General features: G+C 44.2%; 1 protein-coding gene across 2 annotated transcripts in view; it reads right to left on the bottom strand.

Annotated features, from left to right (window-relative positions):
- LDLRAP1 (low density lipoprotein receptor adaptor protein 1) overlaps positions 1-18850 on the bottom strand; it is a 100082-nt gene that overhangs the window by 14235 nt on the left and 66997 nt on the right. Inside the window, exon 6 of one of the 2 annotated variants that reach the window (XM_033954456.1) lies at positions 6769-6861. The exons of the other annotated variant lie outside the window; for it this stretch is intronic. Within the exon in view, the coding sequence (XP_033810347.1) occupies positions 6769-6861 (93 nt within the window). The remainder of the gene's footprint in view (positions 1-6768; positions 6862-18850) is intronic. 2 annotated transcript variants of the gene reach the window in all.

The raw sequence follows: 18850 nt of genomic DNA, 5'->3' as shown, positions 1-18850 counted from the left end.
TAGGAGAGGCATAAGGGGAAAGAAACTGGTGCAGGAAAAGGGCAACTTGGAGGATACAAGAGGTCAAGGAGGTAGCAGGGGAAAGTAAAAATAGTGCAAAGACTGGACGGTAGAGAAGGAAGAGGGAAACTGGTGAAGGATAAACAGCAGAGCAGGGTGATACAACATTGGACACACATGACTTACTTCCCCAACCACCCACACAATGCAGGAAAGTATGAGGGAAAGTGGAGAGTACTGGAGTGGAGAGGAAGGGGTTACAAGAGTTCAAAGAGGAGAGTGAGCAAGAGACAACAGGGGAAAGAAGCCCCAACACCTCAAGACAACCCTCCCCCTATCATATGCTATATTCAACCTCCTCCCAGGAGAGGAGCTGAACTGTGCATGTCCAGAAAACCCTAAGGCCCTCTTACTAAGCCACAGTAGAAATGCTTGACACTCAGAGGAATCCTATGACCATCAGAGCATTTAGCGCTCCGGGCTGGTAGAAACTTCTACCGCAGCTTAGTAAAAAGAAGGGGTAAAGTTGGAAAACCTGTATGAATGAAGTTTGATTGATGAAAAAAAAAAAATAAAAATTTTTTTAAAGCCTATCCTGGGGTCCCTCAAAGTCATCGATTACATAAATTTCTGTTTTTTTAAAAAATTTGCTGCTATTTTTGCTTAATGAAACAAAATTTCTTGGTATCCTACTGTAGCTATAAACTTATATTTTCACACTCAGGAATGATACATTGATAAGACATTTTATGCCCCCCCCCAAAAAATCTAGCAGTATTTTATTAAAGGAACCTTCAATATCTATTCTGCACTTTGCCTGGAAATCATCATAACAATTTAACATACTTTGGCTAAACATTGACTACACAGTGAAGGTGGTTAAAGACGCAGCCGAGAGGTGTTAAAACGGATATACTGACTGCCACTGGCATCAATTAACACCTCGCAGTGGTTCACAAAGTGTGGGACAAAGCCACACTGACAGAGAGCAGACAATTGAGCGCAAGACTCCAGCGCTGCCATAAGTTTATTTTAAAGATCTCTGATGAGGTGTGTGAGGGGGGAAACCCCCCAGTTTACTTAGTGCTGCCGGTGGGTCCCCATTAGAGAGGAAACTTAATTTTTTTTGCTATTTTTTAGGGGAAAGTTAAGTTTTCTGTATGTGTGGGGTTGCACCCCCCTCCCCAACAGCAGCACGAACACTTAAGTAAAGTGGGGGGGGGGTTCCCCCCACACCCCCTCAGAGCTCTTTAAAATAAACTTTTATGGCGGCGCGCTGGAGACTTGAGCTCAATTGTCTGCTCTGTCAGCGCGGCTTTGTCCGGCGCGCTTTTGTCCCGTCACCCCTCGCATCATAGCCTGAAGAAAGACAAAGCACGATGGCTGAAATGTCGGTTTCTACCTGACAAGACTCAATGGAGACCCAGAAACTTACAACAAAGCACAATGCCAGCTATGGACCCCCCCCCCAAGAAAAAGAACATCTAACCCAGCTTCACATGGAGAATTTCTTTAAACTCAGAGACTTTTCCATTCTTTGGAGGGGGGGGAGGCTAACTGATTTTCCCACCAAAATTCAAAATGGTTGACCAATGGACTGCCCTGTTCCTAATCAGATCAATGGACCCACTATTTACAAAGAAACTGCAGACCTGACAGCATAGCCTGAAGAAAGCCACAGCACGATGGCTGAAACGTCTGTTTCTACCCGACAAGATGTAGTGAGTCCTGGAACCCTGCAACAAGCTTAATAAAATCCAATTAGCACCAATAACTGCTTCCTAAAGTCTCAATCTAGATGACCATTTTTGTATTCCACCTTGGATACAAGTGGATTATAACATAAAAAAACCAAGCAAATCATAATGCACAATATATAAACACCAAGTTCTTCCAATTCAGTTAAGTCTCACGCTCATCTACACTAACTCATTCGATTAAATTGCATGCACAAATTGGGAACATGCCCAAAATATGAATGTGTTATGTTTTGTGCTTTTTATTCAAATCAAGGGATAATGCTATATTATTCCCTTTAAACCAGGGGTGTCCAACCTGCGGCCCCGGTCGAGGGCGATGCAGTGTTTTCCTCCACTGCCCCCAGGTGTTTACCATCTTGCCGGTTCCTTCTTCTGTCTTGCTGCAGTGTTTGCGCAGCCCCAGAAACTTTTTTTTTGGCCAATGCGGCCCAGGGAAGCCAAAAGGTTGGATTCTCCAAAACCATGGATTTTCCATACCAAACTATTTGTTCTTCCCCTTAACCAGACACTAAGTCACATATGCTCAGAGATGCGACAGTAAGGGTCTGATGCTGTAAACAGCAACGTAAGCTAGGCGCCCTACCACTGCCTAATGTAATTGCTTTAACCGGCATGGTAATTTACCATGCTGTTAAAAATTAAGCTTGTTTAAAAAAAAAGTAGCTGCCAGGAAGCGCCTACTAGGGTAGGGGACAGAGATGACCTTGGGCGCAGTTTGCAAAAGAACTAGGCATCTGTAATGTGGGCCTATGTTACCGGCATCTAAGTCCATAGTCTTATTGAGACAGACTTGGGGGGAAGTAGAGAATGACATGGTGACAAAACTCATCACCGTTCCCGTCCCCGCGGATAACCGCGGGAAATAATCCCATGTCATTTTCTAGTATCTATTTCAACCTCGGTCCTTCTACACCAGCATTCTTCAAAGCAAAGCTTGAGGGTCAGTGGTTGTGGCCATTCATACTCTGATTCTTCCCTCTCTCCTTAAAGAATGACATGAAGATGGTTTCCCGCGGTTATCCGCGGGGACGGGAACGGTGATGAATTTTGTCACCGTGTCATTCTCTAGGGGGAAGCCACTGCTTGCCTTGGCTTGGTAGCATAGAACGTTGCCACTCGGTGATTCCGCTCTGGGGATTCTGCATGGAACATTGCCGCTCTTTGGGGTTCCAGAATCTTGTTTACTCCTTGAGATTCTGGAATGTTGCTACTATTTGGGTTTTTGCCAGGTATTAGTGACTTGATTGGCCACTGTGAGAACGGGCTACTGGACTTGATGGACCTTTGGTCTGACCTAGTAAGGCTATTCTTATGCGATAGGCGCCATTAGCTGCGATCCTTTAGATAGCACCTAAGCGCTATCGACATGCGGCCATGCCTTTTTTTGTAATAGGCAGCTGCCAATTTAGGGCCAGATTCTGTAAACAGCGCCTAAGAGCAGAATGGCACGCCCACAGAGCTCCAAAACAGAGAACTGCTTCCCAGAAAAGGGAGAGAATGTATTCTAAAAACGAACACATTAGCATTTGAGGGGGGGGACAGAGGAGGGGGTTGCATTTCAGCCTTAGCCAAGTTCAGAAACCATTAACAGCCTCACCCTTGCCGGCCCAGAATGCAGCTCTCCGCTCTGCTGCTTTCCCTGCCAGCTCAAGCGAAGCTTCACAGCGCTACTGATCTACGACAACGGTTTCACAGGCTTCAAAAGGCAAAGAGACACCCATTAGTTTACACCTCCTATGGCAACAATCTGCAGGATTTATTATCCATGCAGCAGAACTGGCAAAATCCAGCCCCATAATCCTAAAAAATATGTGTCCGTCATACATGACCAAGCACAGCCCGACAGCTGCAGATATTCAGCAAGCAGATATGGTTTTTGTTTCCCAGCATGTCCCCCTGCAGTATCTTCATTAGACAATCACAGCTGCTGTACAAGATGGGGGTCATTTCCTGTTGTCTGCAAGCTGCCGATATTCAGTTACAGCCTAGCTGCCAGCGTTAGCAAACCCAGAAGTACACAATCACTTCACTGGAGCAGCTCATCCCACCCAGGAAGACAGCCACATGAATCTCAAGGATGTTCTGCAATACTTCGGTACTGGTACTGTGGCATTATTTGCTAGGCACATTGGCAGCTTGTCCACAAATATCCCCCCCACCAAATCCATGAATTAGCACACAATTCTATTCTTAGCACACAAAGCTGGGTGCAAAAGTTACAGAAATGTCAGTTGCATGTGTGACTTAGCTAAGTTGAGTTAACATCGGTTATTGGCTCCAGTTGTATGTAGGTCTACTAGATGTCATGATTTTCCTGGACATGTCGTCTTTATAAAGGACTGTTCAGGTGTCTGGACGAATTTCCGAAATTCAGCAGTTTTGGACGGGCTCCCGAGCTTGAGGCCATGTCTGCAGAGCACCCAAACATGCATGTGAAGCCATCGCATCACATCCGTACATGTGCTGAGGTCCTCTAGATGTGGCCCAGAAGGTTTGTGTGTGGGCAGGGCTGGGGAAGAATGGGGCGGGGCCATGTAGGGGGTTTTTTTTGCATGAAAAAAATACGGTCCGCTTGTTGGGATTCTGTAAAATCAATAGCATAAAGCTGCAAGGGGTCAAGGGCAAGCCTACATTCTAATAACTGTATATTACATGTGGGCATTTAGATGGCCTTTAAGCAGGTGTGGTGACATAGCACGGGTAGGAGGCACCCAGGGCAGTGGTGCCCCACCATGCTCTCCTCTCCAACCCCCGTCCCCCACCGGTACCTCTTTAAATCTTCACTAGTGTGGGCAGCATCTCCAGCCTGCTGCTCAAGCCATTTCCTCCTCAGACATCACTTCCTGTACCCATGACCTGGAAGTGATTTTAGAAATCAGCACGAGCCACAGGCTGAAAAAGCTGCTCACGCTAGCGAAGATTTACAGAGGCGAGGAAGGGAGGACGTGAGCGTGGCATGGGGGCAGAGAGATGCCAGCGCCCCCACCAAGAAGGTGCCCAGGCCGGTCCACACCCCCTTTACTCTGCCACTGTGCAGTTGTGCATGCCTCAAGTTAGATGCGCAATTGTGAACTTATGCTGATGTTCTGTAATAAACCGTGTGTGGAATTAGTTAGAACAACTTCTTTACTACTGGATACCTTTAAAAAGCAGGCAACGTATGAAGAATTGCCCCAATTGGAATAGTGCTCAATTTACCTCGTATACCTCAATTCCCTCCCCCCCAAAAAATAAGAACACGTTAGATTTGTCATATTAGAACTATTTCCCGACGTCGCAGGGCCAAATCATCTAAAGGTGAGTGCAAAACCCGTCTTTCCAACAAAGCAGAGCAGTCAATATGTTCTTTGTAGATACATCTCAAACTCTATGACCCTTCAAGTTAAACACAGCTGGTTTGAAGTCTCGGGGGATACAGTCCACTGTGCTTTGGTAAAAAAATATTGCTTCTGCCCCATTCCTGTAAGCTCTGCTTTAACCACACAAGTCTCAAACACTTTCATTTTAAATGAGGCATTATGACAGTCTGAGCTCTAGAATGTGGCTACTTATGATTTGAAAGTGTTTGAGGCTTGTGCGGATGAGGATGGAGCTTGCAGAAATGGGGCAAGGACAGGAAAAAAATTTGTCCGCATGTCATTCTCTACTACACAGCCTCAGCACCCTGAGGTTGTGGGTTCAAACCCACACATGCTCCTTGTGACCCTGGGCAAGTCAGTCAGTTAATCCCCCCATTGTCCCAGGTACATTAGATAGATTGTGAGCCCACCAGGGTAGATGAGGAAAATGCTCGAGTACCTGGATAAATTCTGAGCTCCCCTAGGAGAACAGAATAGAAAACTGAATAAAATAAAATAAGAGAAAGGAAGCCACAAACTATATTTTAGTCCAACTCAAAACATGCAGACTAGTTAACAGGGTGAAGCTGCAATCCATTTTATTCACTCTACTCGAGAGGACTCTGTACAGGCGTGCTGGGGGTATATCCTGCCTTTTGAAGGGCTTATTTGAGGTTTGTGGTGATGGGGAAAGACTGGCAGGTCAGAAATTGGTCATTTTATTCCTATCTGAACGAGTGATCCTCCTGAATTTAGTTGCAATGAGGCTCACTGCCCGGAGCAAATGGGTAATTCATTAATTGGCAGCGCCTTTGGTTATCTGTTCTGTAGGAGGTGGGAACTCACATCTCCATAAAAACATGAATCTATAATACATTTGCTCTTTTGTTAGACAAGATCCAAAAGGAAGCCACAGTCCCATGACAATAACCAGCCAGCCAGGAAAAATGTCAAAACAGACTAAATTAGGAATTATAGAATTATATGTAAAGCATAAGATTAAATATTTCTTCACTCAAACATGTAAACTCTGGAATTTACTGCCAGAGAATGAGGTAAAAGCAGTTAGCTTAGCAGGGTTAAAAAAAGTTTAGATAATTTCCAAAAAGTCCATAAGCTATTAAGATGGACTTGGCAAGATTTACCCCTTCTCCCCTCATAAAAAAAAAAAGAAGAGTAAAACAGATTTTGTGCTGCTTATCTTAGAAATAAGGCAGTGGATTTTCCTTATGTTCTCCAGTGCAAATTTAGATTCCAGTGTCCGTAAGTAAAGCGAGTATTTATTTATGGGCCAGTAGTGTTAGAAAACTGAAGAGAGCTTCTAGTCTAGTGACATTAAAGGTGCACCTTTACAAAGGCCACTGCAATGTGGGGGAATGGAAGATTGCTCAAGAAACCTGAATCTACATCCGACAGAAATAGTGCCACACAATTAAAAAAATCAGGAGCTTCCTTGCCACTTGATATTCTGAGCCCAGCAAGCTTTTTTACAGATGGATGGTAATTTTAGATAGAGATACGACTTGTATCCAATAATGAGTTCCAGATTAATTTGCACAGCAAATTATTCACTCCTCTGCTTGGCAAATCCCTTATAAAAATCTGCGCTACCCTGCCTCCACCTTCCCAATTTAGTTCTAACAAAGTGGGGGGAGGGGGGGAAAATTTACCTTCCTTAAGGTTGGAACACCTTCCAGAGACTTCCATTGGAGAAGTACGCAGAGCTGCACCATCCAGAAGAGTCTTTTCTCGCTTTTCTTTGCCTGGAAAAAAAAAAGTGTTTGGTTCGCCCCTTTTGGTTGATCAAACTCACTTAAATGGGAAAATGGATCCAGATAAACTAAGTCTGCAATCTTAAGGATAGAATGACTTGTATTAATGCACACCTGGATATTGATGCATGATAAACTGCGTTATCAATGTACAACTACACCAACACATTAACGCACTAGAAAAATTTGTACCTGGAGGCCATAGAGGGCCATGCGACTTGCCCAAGTCATAAGTTGTTGAAATTGACATGTACATTGGATCAATTGGGCAACCAATGGCATAGTAAAGGGGGAGGGGAGCACACGGCAGCACCTCTGCACCCACATGCAAATCTCTCATACATATTCATTGTGGACATCCTGAAAACCTGACCTGCCTGTGGCTCGAGGACCGAATTGCCTACCCCTGCTCTAAACTAATGTTAGTGTTAAAAAGCTGTAAGCACCGGGTTTGCACGCACATTGTGCGGCAATTGTCAAATAGCAGATGTTAACGCTTGTACTATAAATGGCCACACATTTATTAAAATGGTATTTAAACAGATGTTAGGTCAGTAAGCAATTCCCTTCATCATGCTCAGATGGAACCACTGCAAAGTACAGAAGAAAATGACAGCCCATTTTACGCACAAAGTTATTGCCAACTCAGGGGGCAGCGCTGAACTGCAGGTTGTTGGGGTTTGTTTTACAGGTGGAAGAAGCCCATGCAAGTTTAAAGCACCGACAGTGAAAAACGCAAAACCGGAAGTGAAAGTACACATCGGCACCCGTTTTTCTGCACTTCACTATGAAAGTTTCAAAAAATAAATATATATTTGAACAATTTTTGAAAGGCTCACAATTATAAAGCATAGAACAGCACCGATGCATGCTTGAACTGCTGTTTTTTTTTAATGAAAATTTATTAGAAATTTTATCAAAATAGAAAAAGGAAAAACAAACAATCAATGTCATAGTCATGGGACAAAAAATGGATAAAAACAAATATTCAAGCACAACGAAAAATTAGGTACATACAATAAGGTAAAAATATTTCTCGAGTTTTGTGAGAGGTAATGGAAAAGTATTCAAGGAGAAAACAAGGAAAGGTCGGGAAAGGAAAGAAAAAGAAGGGTGGAGAGGGAAAGCGAAGGGTGAATAAGAAAGTAACAAGGAGCGAAAAAGAAAAGAGTTCCCCAGAGGCCATAGAAAGAGAGAAAGGAAGAAGATGGAAGAAGAAATACAGGATATAGGATATTTGAACTGCTGGTTTTGTCTGGGCAATCACGAGAGCCGTGCACCATATTTATCTCTGGGAAACCCCGACACATGATCCTGCCCTGTTCCGCCTCAAGCCCCACAAAGCCCCCTCTCTTCTTCCGGACGCGTCTGGAGGGCATGGAGCATACACGGGTGTGTGCGACGACATCCAGGCATGCTCAGAGGCCCTCGATGCGGCCGGAGCTCCTCGGGGCTTTCCAAAACTGGACAAAATGTCAGGTTTTGGAAAGTCCATCCGGGAGCCTGGACAGTCCTCAAAAAGAGGGACCCGTCTGGGTTTTCCTGGATGTCTCGTAACCCTATGCTTACTGCAAGAACTACATCATGCGCAGGAATGGCAGCGGGGAAGTGAAGACGATGCAGGATGGACTTCTAGGGTCCCATATAGCAAGACGGATCGGGAGGGGCTGGAATTTATCTTACACAGTGACTCCAGCAGTTGGGCAATGTAGCCGATACCGGACAGACTTGGTCTCCTTCCCAGGCCCAGCCCCCAGGCCCGCCCTGTCCTGTCCCCAGATGGCATCTGTTTCATGTCTCTTCAGTGTGATTTTGATGGGAAGCTTTTCAAAACCTGGATAAAGTGCCGGGTTTTGAAAATCCAGACATTACGTTAGATAGATTGTGAGCCCACCGGGACAGATAGGGAAAATGCTTGAGTACCTGATTGTTAAACCGCTTAGATAACCTTGATAGGCGGTATATAAAAACCTAATAAACTTGAAACTTGAACATTTGGTAACCCTACATATGCAGCAAGACTGATCAGGAGCAATTATGCATATTTTATACCACATTCAAATCATCTGAGTACAAGTCTTACCTATCTGCGGAGGGGGAGGGGGAGGGAAGAAGACATCTTATACCGGAACTTGGCAAGTAAAATGTATAAATTTCTGGTTTGTTGCTTCAACTTTGCCTCAAGAACAAATGCAATTGTTGAGCAGACTGGACAGACCACTCGGGTCTCTCTCTGCCATCATTTACCTATCGATTTGCTAATTTTACAGTGCTATCACATTATAGCCTTTTGCTCCTGTCTACATTCTCTGCCCCATTCCCTTTGGATTTGGGGGGCCACTGAATGCTTGGCTCAAAGCTGGAAGCCACTCAGGATGAGAGTTCTCACTATTTCTTTAGGTCAAAGCCAGTCTCCCCCTCCCCCACCCGATTTAAAAGACTATCCAAGCACAGGGAGAGAAGAAAAGCATTTGTTTCATTTTCCCCCAAGGCTCTTCCATTCTCTGTGCTCAGTCCTCCGAATCTGCTGACACTTTTTTTTTTAACACAATTCATTCCAGTGCCTCAGAGGGAGACGGCCAGAGTTCCTGTACAAGCCATTACTGGAGCGATCAGTGGGGTGCTCTGCAGAAGGATCCTGCTCCGACTGATGAGCTCAGAGTTTCACCCTGGGAGAGTCTTACTATTCATTAGAAATTTTAATCTTTCTGCAGTTGCTGTCAGTAATTCACCCCAACTGGATCTGTGCATGTAGAAAGAAATTTAGTATTGCCAGAAGACTGAGAACCACAACCATGTGGAAGGATATGAAGAAAAAAAAGGGGGGGAGCGGAGAGTCACCACTTTACTTACCTACTATGGGACGTTTGTTACCGGATTATCTTGTGGCTGCAGAAAAAGGGACAAAGCACTTCATCCTGCAGATGATTTTTCAAGAAATCAAGCCAGCTCAACAGAAGACGGGCAAAATGAAAGCTCAAAAATTTTTAATTGGCCGATGCTTTGAAGAGGACATCTCCGACATAAATGAAGTGTCAGGGAAGATCAACTGTCCAGCAGTTCATACTCTCCCGTCAGCCGAGCATCACAAGTCATCTCGACTGTCATGGTTACATCCTTAGAAACTGCCTCCTGAATCCAGATTAAACTAGAAGGCATTTCCTGAATCAACATAGGTTCTGTCAGACAGACAGGCCTTTTGATATAATGGCCATCTGCGCGGTTCACTATGAGGACCATTTTTAAAAACTAAGAATCATTTTGTTGTAAACTCAATTTATTAATTCAAAAACTTTCTAGTTACCACGACTACAATGTTAAATATGTCCAAGCACCGATAATCAAAACAGGTTTTAGATGTATCTAAAGGCATCTTAGGCCTTTTGATTGCCGCTGTGCATCCACAGCGAAAAGGGGTGTTTTGAGGAGTGGTTAGGGTGGGATGTGGGCTGACCAAACTTTAGTCATCCTGCAGCGATAATCGAAAGTTTGATGAGGCTGCCTGGACAGAACTTGTACGTTGCGACTTAAGTGATCTAAAATCGGGTATAAGTGCCCAAAAGGTATTGAAAGTGACCAGACAGCCACTGTAGACAGGCAAGGTAAAGACCCACACACACTCCCTCTGTGTTCACTGACCCCATTGCACCTCTACAAAAATGGGAATAGAAACGTACATTCCTGCCTCCGGAACATCAGCACCCGGAATAGGAAAGCCTAGTAGAACTGCACAGAGGTGGCTTAAGTAGTCGGGGGGGGGGGGGGGGGGGGGAGGGGGGGTGCGCAAGTGAATCATAGAGTGGAGGACCCAGGCCCATAAGCCACTAACCACGACATTCATGGTGGAAAATGCGAGCCTGCCAACCCCCCCCCCCCCCCCAAAACCCTACTGTACTGCCATATAGGTGGCACCTGCAGCCATAAGGGCTATTAAGGTTGTAGACAGGTGGGTATAATGGGGTTTTTGTTTGGTTTTTTTTTGGGGGGGGGGTCACCATAGCCTATAAGGAAGTTCTGGTAAGATGTTTATATAGCATCCTTTTTGTGATGTTAACAGCTGTGCCCTGTAAGGTGCCTCTGTTGCCATGTAAGGTGGCCAGTCCATCACAATGTTGGCCCCTCCCATATCCAAAAGATCTTGTCCTGGGTGTTTGGAACTTAGACAAAATTTTTGTCGAGAATGTGGTATAAAGATAAACAACGGCGGGCTGGATGATCAAATGCCTGAACGTCCAGATAGACGATTCTCGAAAAAAAACAAACCAACCCAAAAACACACCCCAAAAAAAAATAAAAATAAACTTTACATGTATTTTGAGAATGGATTTTGGACGCTGCCGATTTTGAGCACCTGGTGCCCTAGACCCAAAACAGACTTAGACGTTTCTTTTGATTATGCCCCTCCACATATGTTTAACCTGTAACCCGTTCTGAGCTCTTTGGGGACAACGGTATTGAAAACTAATTAAATATACTGCCTTTTTGTGGCTTTGGCATTTCAAAGCTCACATTCAAAAGCGGTGTGTGTACTGGAGGATTAAGTGACTACCCAGGGTCAGAAGGAGCAGCACCAGGATTTGATTTCATCACCTCTGGGTGCAGAGGCAGCAGCTCAACCCGTGAGACACAACCCTTCCACGTTAAGACTAGAGTGCATGAAAGCGGAATGACCTGCTCACAGATCACCACAGAGGAGTTTGGAAGACAAACTCGATCTGGATGGTTGCTGCAGCATTCGCAGCATTAAAATCCATGTGATGGCTGCGTCAGTCCATTAAAGGCTCCATTTCTATTTATGAAAATATCACAGCTTTAGTGCAAGATCCAAAGAAGTCTCGATTACAGGGTATTCATAATGAATGCCGAAAAAACCTTATCTTTTGGGGACAGGCGTTCAACGTTGATATACATCTCCCAGCCACCACCTCTTCATGCCTCCAGAATGGGTTGCCATGTTTGGACATTAAATAGCTCGAGATGAAAGTGTGTGGGAGGGGGAGGGGGTGGGCACAGGTACAAATTAGGTTCTTCAAGTTGCAATTACATTGCTCTTACAGGCAGAAGATCACTGGTGCATAACAAACTGGGATGCTGTGAAAATTAATCTTTTAAATAGGAAACCACTAGGAAAATGGTCTTACACTTGAAGAAAAAAAAAAGGGAGATTTAAATACACAATTTCATATTAACCAAAACTATTAGAAGCCAGTTCAGAAACACCTTAGCAGGAAAAATTCTGTTCTGTGTTTTATTCCCACCCTGGACTCAATTCTTTGATATATAGGGCTGTTCAACAAATTAAGAGGATGGGAGGGAAACTTCACCTGAAGTCTTTAATTGGGCATTTTCATCAGCAGGTTATTAACTCTTAGGAACAAATTAGTTCTAGGTCCTTGCAGTTCAATTTGAAGCAGACAAAATACACTCAACATACTTTAAGTTTAAGGGACTTTAATAGAGTATTTCTATTCCTTTAGACACACTAAATAGACAATCTCACCAATAGAGAATGACATGGTGACAAAATTCATCACCATCCCCGATGCTATTCTTTAAGAAGAGAGGGAAGAATTGGAGTACAAATGGGCCCAGCCACCAATCCTCAAGCCTTGCATTGAAGAATGCTAGTGTATAAGGACTGAGGTTGAAATAGAAACAAAGAATGACATGGGATGGTTAGAACACAAGACCATTAGTGTTGTACTGGGAGAACAAAGGCCCATCAAGCCCAGTTTCCAACAGTGGCCAATTCAGGTCACAAGTACCTGGCAGAAACCCAAAGTCACAACATTCCAGAACTTAGATTAGGATGTCAAAGCCTCATTCCACCAATGCCTAAGAGCCAAACTCACCAGTGATGTCACAATGGCTTCATTGTCCTATACTTGGCTCACATAAGAATCGGAGTATGATTGGGCAGAACCACTGAACCTCAAGCCTTGCATTGAAGAATTTTGGTGCAGAAGGACCGAAGTCGAAACAGACACTAAAGAATGTGATGTGGGATGGCTTCCCACAGTTATCTACTCACCAAAACTAAGATTAAGACAGCAGTTCGGGAGTGAGAGAAGCTAGCCAGTCATTTGCAGCGAGTGCCACATAAGTACGATTATCTCTCAAGTGATGAGCAGCCATTATGCATGCAACAAATAGAAATAGAAATAGAGGACAGCCTCACCACAGTTGAAGTGAACTTGGATCAGATATACTACCAGATCGACAAACTTAAGTGACAAATCCCCTGGACCGGATGAAATTCACCCGAGAGTCTTGAAGGAATTGAAGGTTGAAATCGGAGAGTTATTGCAAAAACTTGCAAACCTGTCAATCAGAACTGGACAGATACCAGACGACTGGAAGAAAGCAAACGTCACACCAATTTTCAAAAAAGGATCGAGAGGAGAACCGGGCAACTATAGACCTGTGAGTCTTACGTCTGTCCCCGGCAAGATGATTGAATCACTGATCAAGGATAGCATAGTTCAGCACTTGGACACACACGACTTGATGAAACCCAGTCAACATGGATTCAGGAAAGGGAAATCGTGTTTGACGAATTTACTCCAATTCTTTGAGACCGTGAACGAGCAAATTGATAGTGGAAAGCCGGTGGACATAATATACTTGGATTTCCAGAAAGCGTTCGACAAAGGTCCACACGAAAGACTTCTCAGGAAACTACAAAGCCATGGCATAGAGGAAGATATACAAAGATGGATAGGCAAATGGCTGGAAAACCGAAAGCAGAGAGTGGGCATAAATGGGAAGTTCTCTGACTGGGAGAAAGTGACTAGTGATGTACCCCAGGGCTCGGTACTTGGGCCGATCCTTTTTAATATTTATATCAATGACTTGGAAAACGGAACATCCAGTGAGATCATCAAGTTTGCAGACGACACAAAACTCTGCCGGGCAATCAGATCGCAGGAGGATAGTGAGGAACTCCAGAGCGATTTGTGTCGGTTAGAAAAATGGGCGGAGAAATGGCAAATGAGGTTCAACGTGGAGAAATGCAAGGTAATGCATTTAGGCAGTAAGAATAAGGAATACGAGTACAAAATGACAGGTGCAACTCTGGGAAAAAGTGAACAAGAAAGAGACCTGGGTGTACTGATAGATAGGACCCTGAAGCCGTCGGCACAATGCGCGGCAGCGGCAAAGAAGGCAAATAGAATGTTGGGCATGATAAAGAAAGGAATCTCGAGTAGATCGGAGAAAGTAATAATGCCGCTTTATAGGGCAATGGTCAGACCTCACTTGGAATACTGCGTCCAACATTGGTCTCCCTACCTAAAGAAGGATATAAAACTGCTGGAGAGGGTGCAGAGACGAGCAACTAAACTAGTGAAGGGTATGGAGAAACTGGTCTATGAGGATCGACTTAAAACACTGGGATTGTTCTCCCTTGAGAAAAGGAGACTGCGGGGGGATATGATCGAGACCTTCAAAATACTGAAAGGAATCGACAAAATAGAGCAGAGAAGATTATTTACATTGTCCAATTTGACACGGACAAGAGGACATGAAATGAAGCTAAGGGGGGACAAGTTCAGGACTAATGTCAGGAAGTTCTGCTTCACACAGAGAGTGGTGGACATCTGGAATACTCTCCCAGGGGAGATTATTGCGGAATCGACAGTCCCAGGCTTCAAAAGCAAACTAGATGCATATCTCCTTGAGAAAGGCATATAAAGATATGGTAGCTATAAAATAAACCAGGTGTATACCTGGCGGGGCCTCCGCGTGTGCGGATCGCCGGACTTGATGGACCGAAGGTCTGATCCGGAGATGGAGCTTCTTATGTTCTTATGCCTCCCAGAACAAGACTAATCTGAAGAGAAGGTAGACTGGAGTCAAGTCAGACACAGTATATAGACACAGCCATTGGTGATATGCTAGAGAAGAAGTTCATTCAGTCATTAGGCATCAAGATAACTGGGTGGCTGGTGGGCATAATGACCACTTGATCATTTCTCTTCCTAGTGTGAAGATGGCAAATCACTTGGTATACTTGAGTCCCAGTTATTTAGGAAGGTATGTGGAAGGAGATTCTGGAAGCCAGTTTAGACTTGTTAGAAAGTTGAAATCCAAAACTTTGAGGATAGAACTGCACACACTTTGCCACATTCAGTATGCAAGAGGCGTACAGTCTGGAGAGAGAATGGTGCAGGGAACTCTTAAGGGAGAGTCCTATCCTGAAAAGAATGTGCTCTTCCTTAATTGAAGTAGAACCAAGCTGCCAGCACCAACATTTTAAAAAAATGGAGAGTTGAGGAAACTAGAACCTAGAGGAAGCGGTGCGAGGAGAGATGCCTTTTGGTAAAGGAAAGTTCAAAGAAAAATGTATACAAGATAATTTATCAAACTAAATGAAGAGGTAGATAAAAGGTATCTTGGGGACCTAGTAGGAGAATATCTAATGGGATACCGATAACAGGATACAGACCATATCATAAGAGTAAATCAAACTGGTAGAGTGACACCACTATATATTAAAGGACAATGAGTTACACAAGTTAAGGAAAGAAATTCTGTTTCCAGGAGAAAGATTGTAGTGGTGGGGGTGTCCTTTCCCCCACCCCCTTGGACAGAACAAACAGATGAAACTTTTGGTAAACGGTTAGAGAAGCTAACAAAATCAGACACCACAATGGGCCATTCCAATTATCCCAATTTTGACTAGATAGGGGTCATGTCAAGACATGCCAGGGAGGTAAAGTTCTAGGTGCACTAAATGCCCCCTCGAGGAGCAAATGGATCAGGAAAACACGAGGGAAAGGCATTTTAGGCCTAGTCCTTAGTAAAATGCAGGATTTGATTTGTTGGGGCCTCTTGGAAATGATTATCCTAATGATCATTTGACTCAAGCTGGAGAGAGGACACCAAAACTAAATCTACTACACTAGTATAACTTTCAAAAGAAACGGTTCTGTAATGAGAAAAGTAAATAGGCACAACTGCAAAGTTTGTTGGCATCAGGCTTGAATGTTTAGATACCATTTTGGAAGCTCAGACCAGATGTACTCCACAGATTAGAAGGCCAAACCACTGGCATGGTTAAAAGGTGCTGTGAAAGGGTAAAAATATATTTAAAAAAAATGGAAAAAAGGACCCAGAGAATATCTAAGTACTAGCAGTTTAGCTCTAAAGCAGCCATAAGAAAGGCAGATAGTCAGAAGCTTGCATCCTGTGTCTGTCTAGATTGTAAACTCTTGAGCATGGACTGTCTTTGTGACACTGTTCAGCGCAGCATATGTCTGATAGCGCTATAGAAATAAATAGTAGCTATTGAGTCAAACTCAAAAACTACCACTTAAGCACTTTCAAAATGAACCTCAAAGAGTCAGTCAGTCATAAAGGTCAAATCACAGTGAAGAGAAAATGAATTATGCACCTTTGGTCTTTCTTGAGAAGCAAGGTGATCGGGTTTGCAGATGACAATTCATACTTAAATTGAATATGGATTGCAAGAAATTACAAGACTGGTCATCCAAACAGCAGATGAAATACAATAGGCAAGCAGTGTGATGCACATAGGGAAGAAGAATTTCCAATTATAGTTACAAGATTATTGCTGCAGCCTACTTAAACACTTCCTTCTTCTCAACTACCCACTATATATATTTAGAGTGTTGAATATGTGTAGCTTTTAACAGCCACTACACAAAATCATTTCCTCATTTTTAAATGTTCTCCAAACTGCAAGCTAAAAATAGCAGAAAAAAAGCACATCGCTGAGAGGTAGAGGTGGGATTACATCAGTAGTAAAAGGCATGACCCGAGTCAACCCTTCATCCCCACCCTCTTGTCCTCATCTCCTCTGACCATGGTGCCAGTGAGCCTGTATCTCTGCTGGTGGGAACTCCTGCTTCAATGGGTCTAGCTGCAGCTGGTCCAGTCCTACACAGCCATTTCTTCACTGCCACAAAAGTTACTGGCGTGCTTCTGAAATGAAGGGGGGGAGTTAAAAGTGCAACACATGTCTATTCCTGCTGTTAGTGACAGGGGCGCATCCGACATAGAATTCACACTTGGACACGTGCATGAGTGAGCGAGTGTAAAATCTGGCCGCAATTAGCATGGCTTCCAAATGAAGCTTAGTGTCTCCTAGTGAGGTGGCACTAAGTAAGGGGGGTGGGGAATAAGGGCTGCAATCCATTCGGATTTTCAGGATTTCCCCAACAAATATGCAAATATATCTCATGCATATGCATTGGGGAAATCTTGAAAACCCAACAAGATTGTGGCCCTCGTTCCCCAACCCTGCACTTAGTGAAGCTGCAAAAATGAAATTTAGCACGTATTAAGAACCATGTGCTCACTGCACCTATGTGGTCCGTGCCTATTCTCTGCCCATGGTCCATCTAGTTCATGCCCCCTAACAATATACAAATTGTGTCACCTGCAGTACTGGTTAAACACTGGGTGCTAACCTACACCAGTGGGTTTATTTTTTGGTACCTACTTTGTAGAATCTCCTCCATTAATTTTTCAGGACAGATTGCTCCATTAAAAAGTTTAATTTTGCAATAAAAATTTATATTAGTATTTAGTGCTCAGGCCTTTAGGATTTTGGGGCGGGGTATTTCATCTGAACAAAGTGAGCTGTTTTGAGTGAAGTCCTCCCATCATTTTGTGGCTTTCATTATATTGTAAACTGCTGAGATCTTTTGTGCATTTGGGGATTAATAATCGGAAGGAACCGTATATGCTGGGAGGTGAGAAGCTGATAGGACACTATCACCTCAAGGTCGTGCATAGATCTAAAGGCAAAAAAACAGTGCGACAAGGCAGTGTCTGCTGCCAGGAAGATGCTGGGCTGTATAATGAGAGGCGTAGCCAGTAGAAGGAAGAAGGTGTTGATGCCCCTGTACAGGTCGTTGGTAAGGCCCCCGCTTAGAGTATTGTGTTCAGTTTTGGAGACCATATCTGGCGAAGGACGTAAGAAGATTTGAAGCGGTCCAGGGAGGGTGACGAAAATGATAGGAGGCTTGCGCCAGAAGATGTATGAGGAGAGACTGGAAGCCCTGAATATGTATACCCTAGAGGAAAGGAGAGACAGGGGAGATATGATTCAGACATTCAAATACTTGAAGGGTATTTTTTTTTTAATATATTTTTATTGTAGGAACAAATCACAAGAGACACAATCAGCAACCAAGCCAAAAGGGAACAACATTGTAGAAACAATAATACAAATAAGCAATACAGCTAGGCAAGAAATCAAACAATCAAACAAAGCGCTTTCATGAAAGTCCAAAATTTTCATTTTTTAGACAGAACAGCAAGAAAACAAATCTCCCACCCTCCCACCCACCCACCCTAACTCACCCCCACCCACCCCCCCTGCATCCTAAAAGAACCGACCCAGCTCAGAAAGAGTTCCAGCACTCCAGATAAGCCACTGATTGCCAGCTAGTGGCACCCTTCATGCGTTGCCTTTCCCAGACCGCCATCTGGGACATAGTAGCTCTCCATTGTTGGAATGTAGGACACACACTCCCTACCCAGTGTTGCAAGATAAGCTTCTTAGTAAGCCCTAGAGCCAATAACACAAAGCGTTGCAAAGGCTCACCAATACCCGCCTCAGCCAGGGGACCCGTGACACCGAGCAGCAGTCTTGTACGACCACTCCAGGGAGCGCCCCAAAACCTCCTCCAACTCTCGAAGCACACGCACCCACAACGGCCCCATTAAAGAGCATTCCAGAAAATGATGCACCATCGTCCCCTTAAGAGCAGGGCACCGGGTACAAAAGGCATCAGGCCACAGGCCCATAGCGTGCCCAGCGCAGCGGGTTATATACGCCCTATGTAAGATCTTAATATGAATTTCATGTAAAGCAACGTTAGGAGTCGCCCCAGCACCGTCCACAAAACACTTAGACAACTCATCGACCGTGACCTCCTCTCCCAACTCAGAGCTCCAACCCTCTGCCATCCGGGACAAAAAAGCCTCAGCAGGTTTCCAATCCCTCCCT

The sequence above is a fragment of the Geotrypetes seraphini genome, chromosome 8 (genome assembly GCF_902459505.1).
Source record: "Geotrypetes seraphini chromosome 8, aGeoSer1.1, whole genome shotgun sequence".
Classification (NCBI taxonomy): domain Eukaryota; kingdom Metazoa; phylum Chordata; class Amphibia; order Gymnophiona; family Dermophiidae; genus Geotrypetes; species Geotrypetes seraphini.
This window is presented reverse-complemented; position numbering and strand designations above follow the sequence as displayed.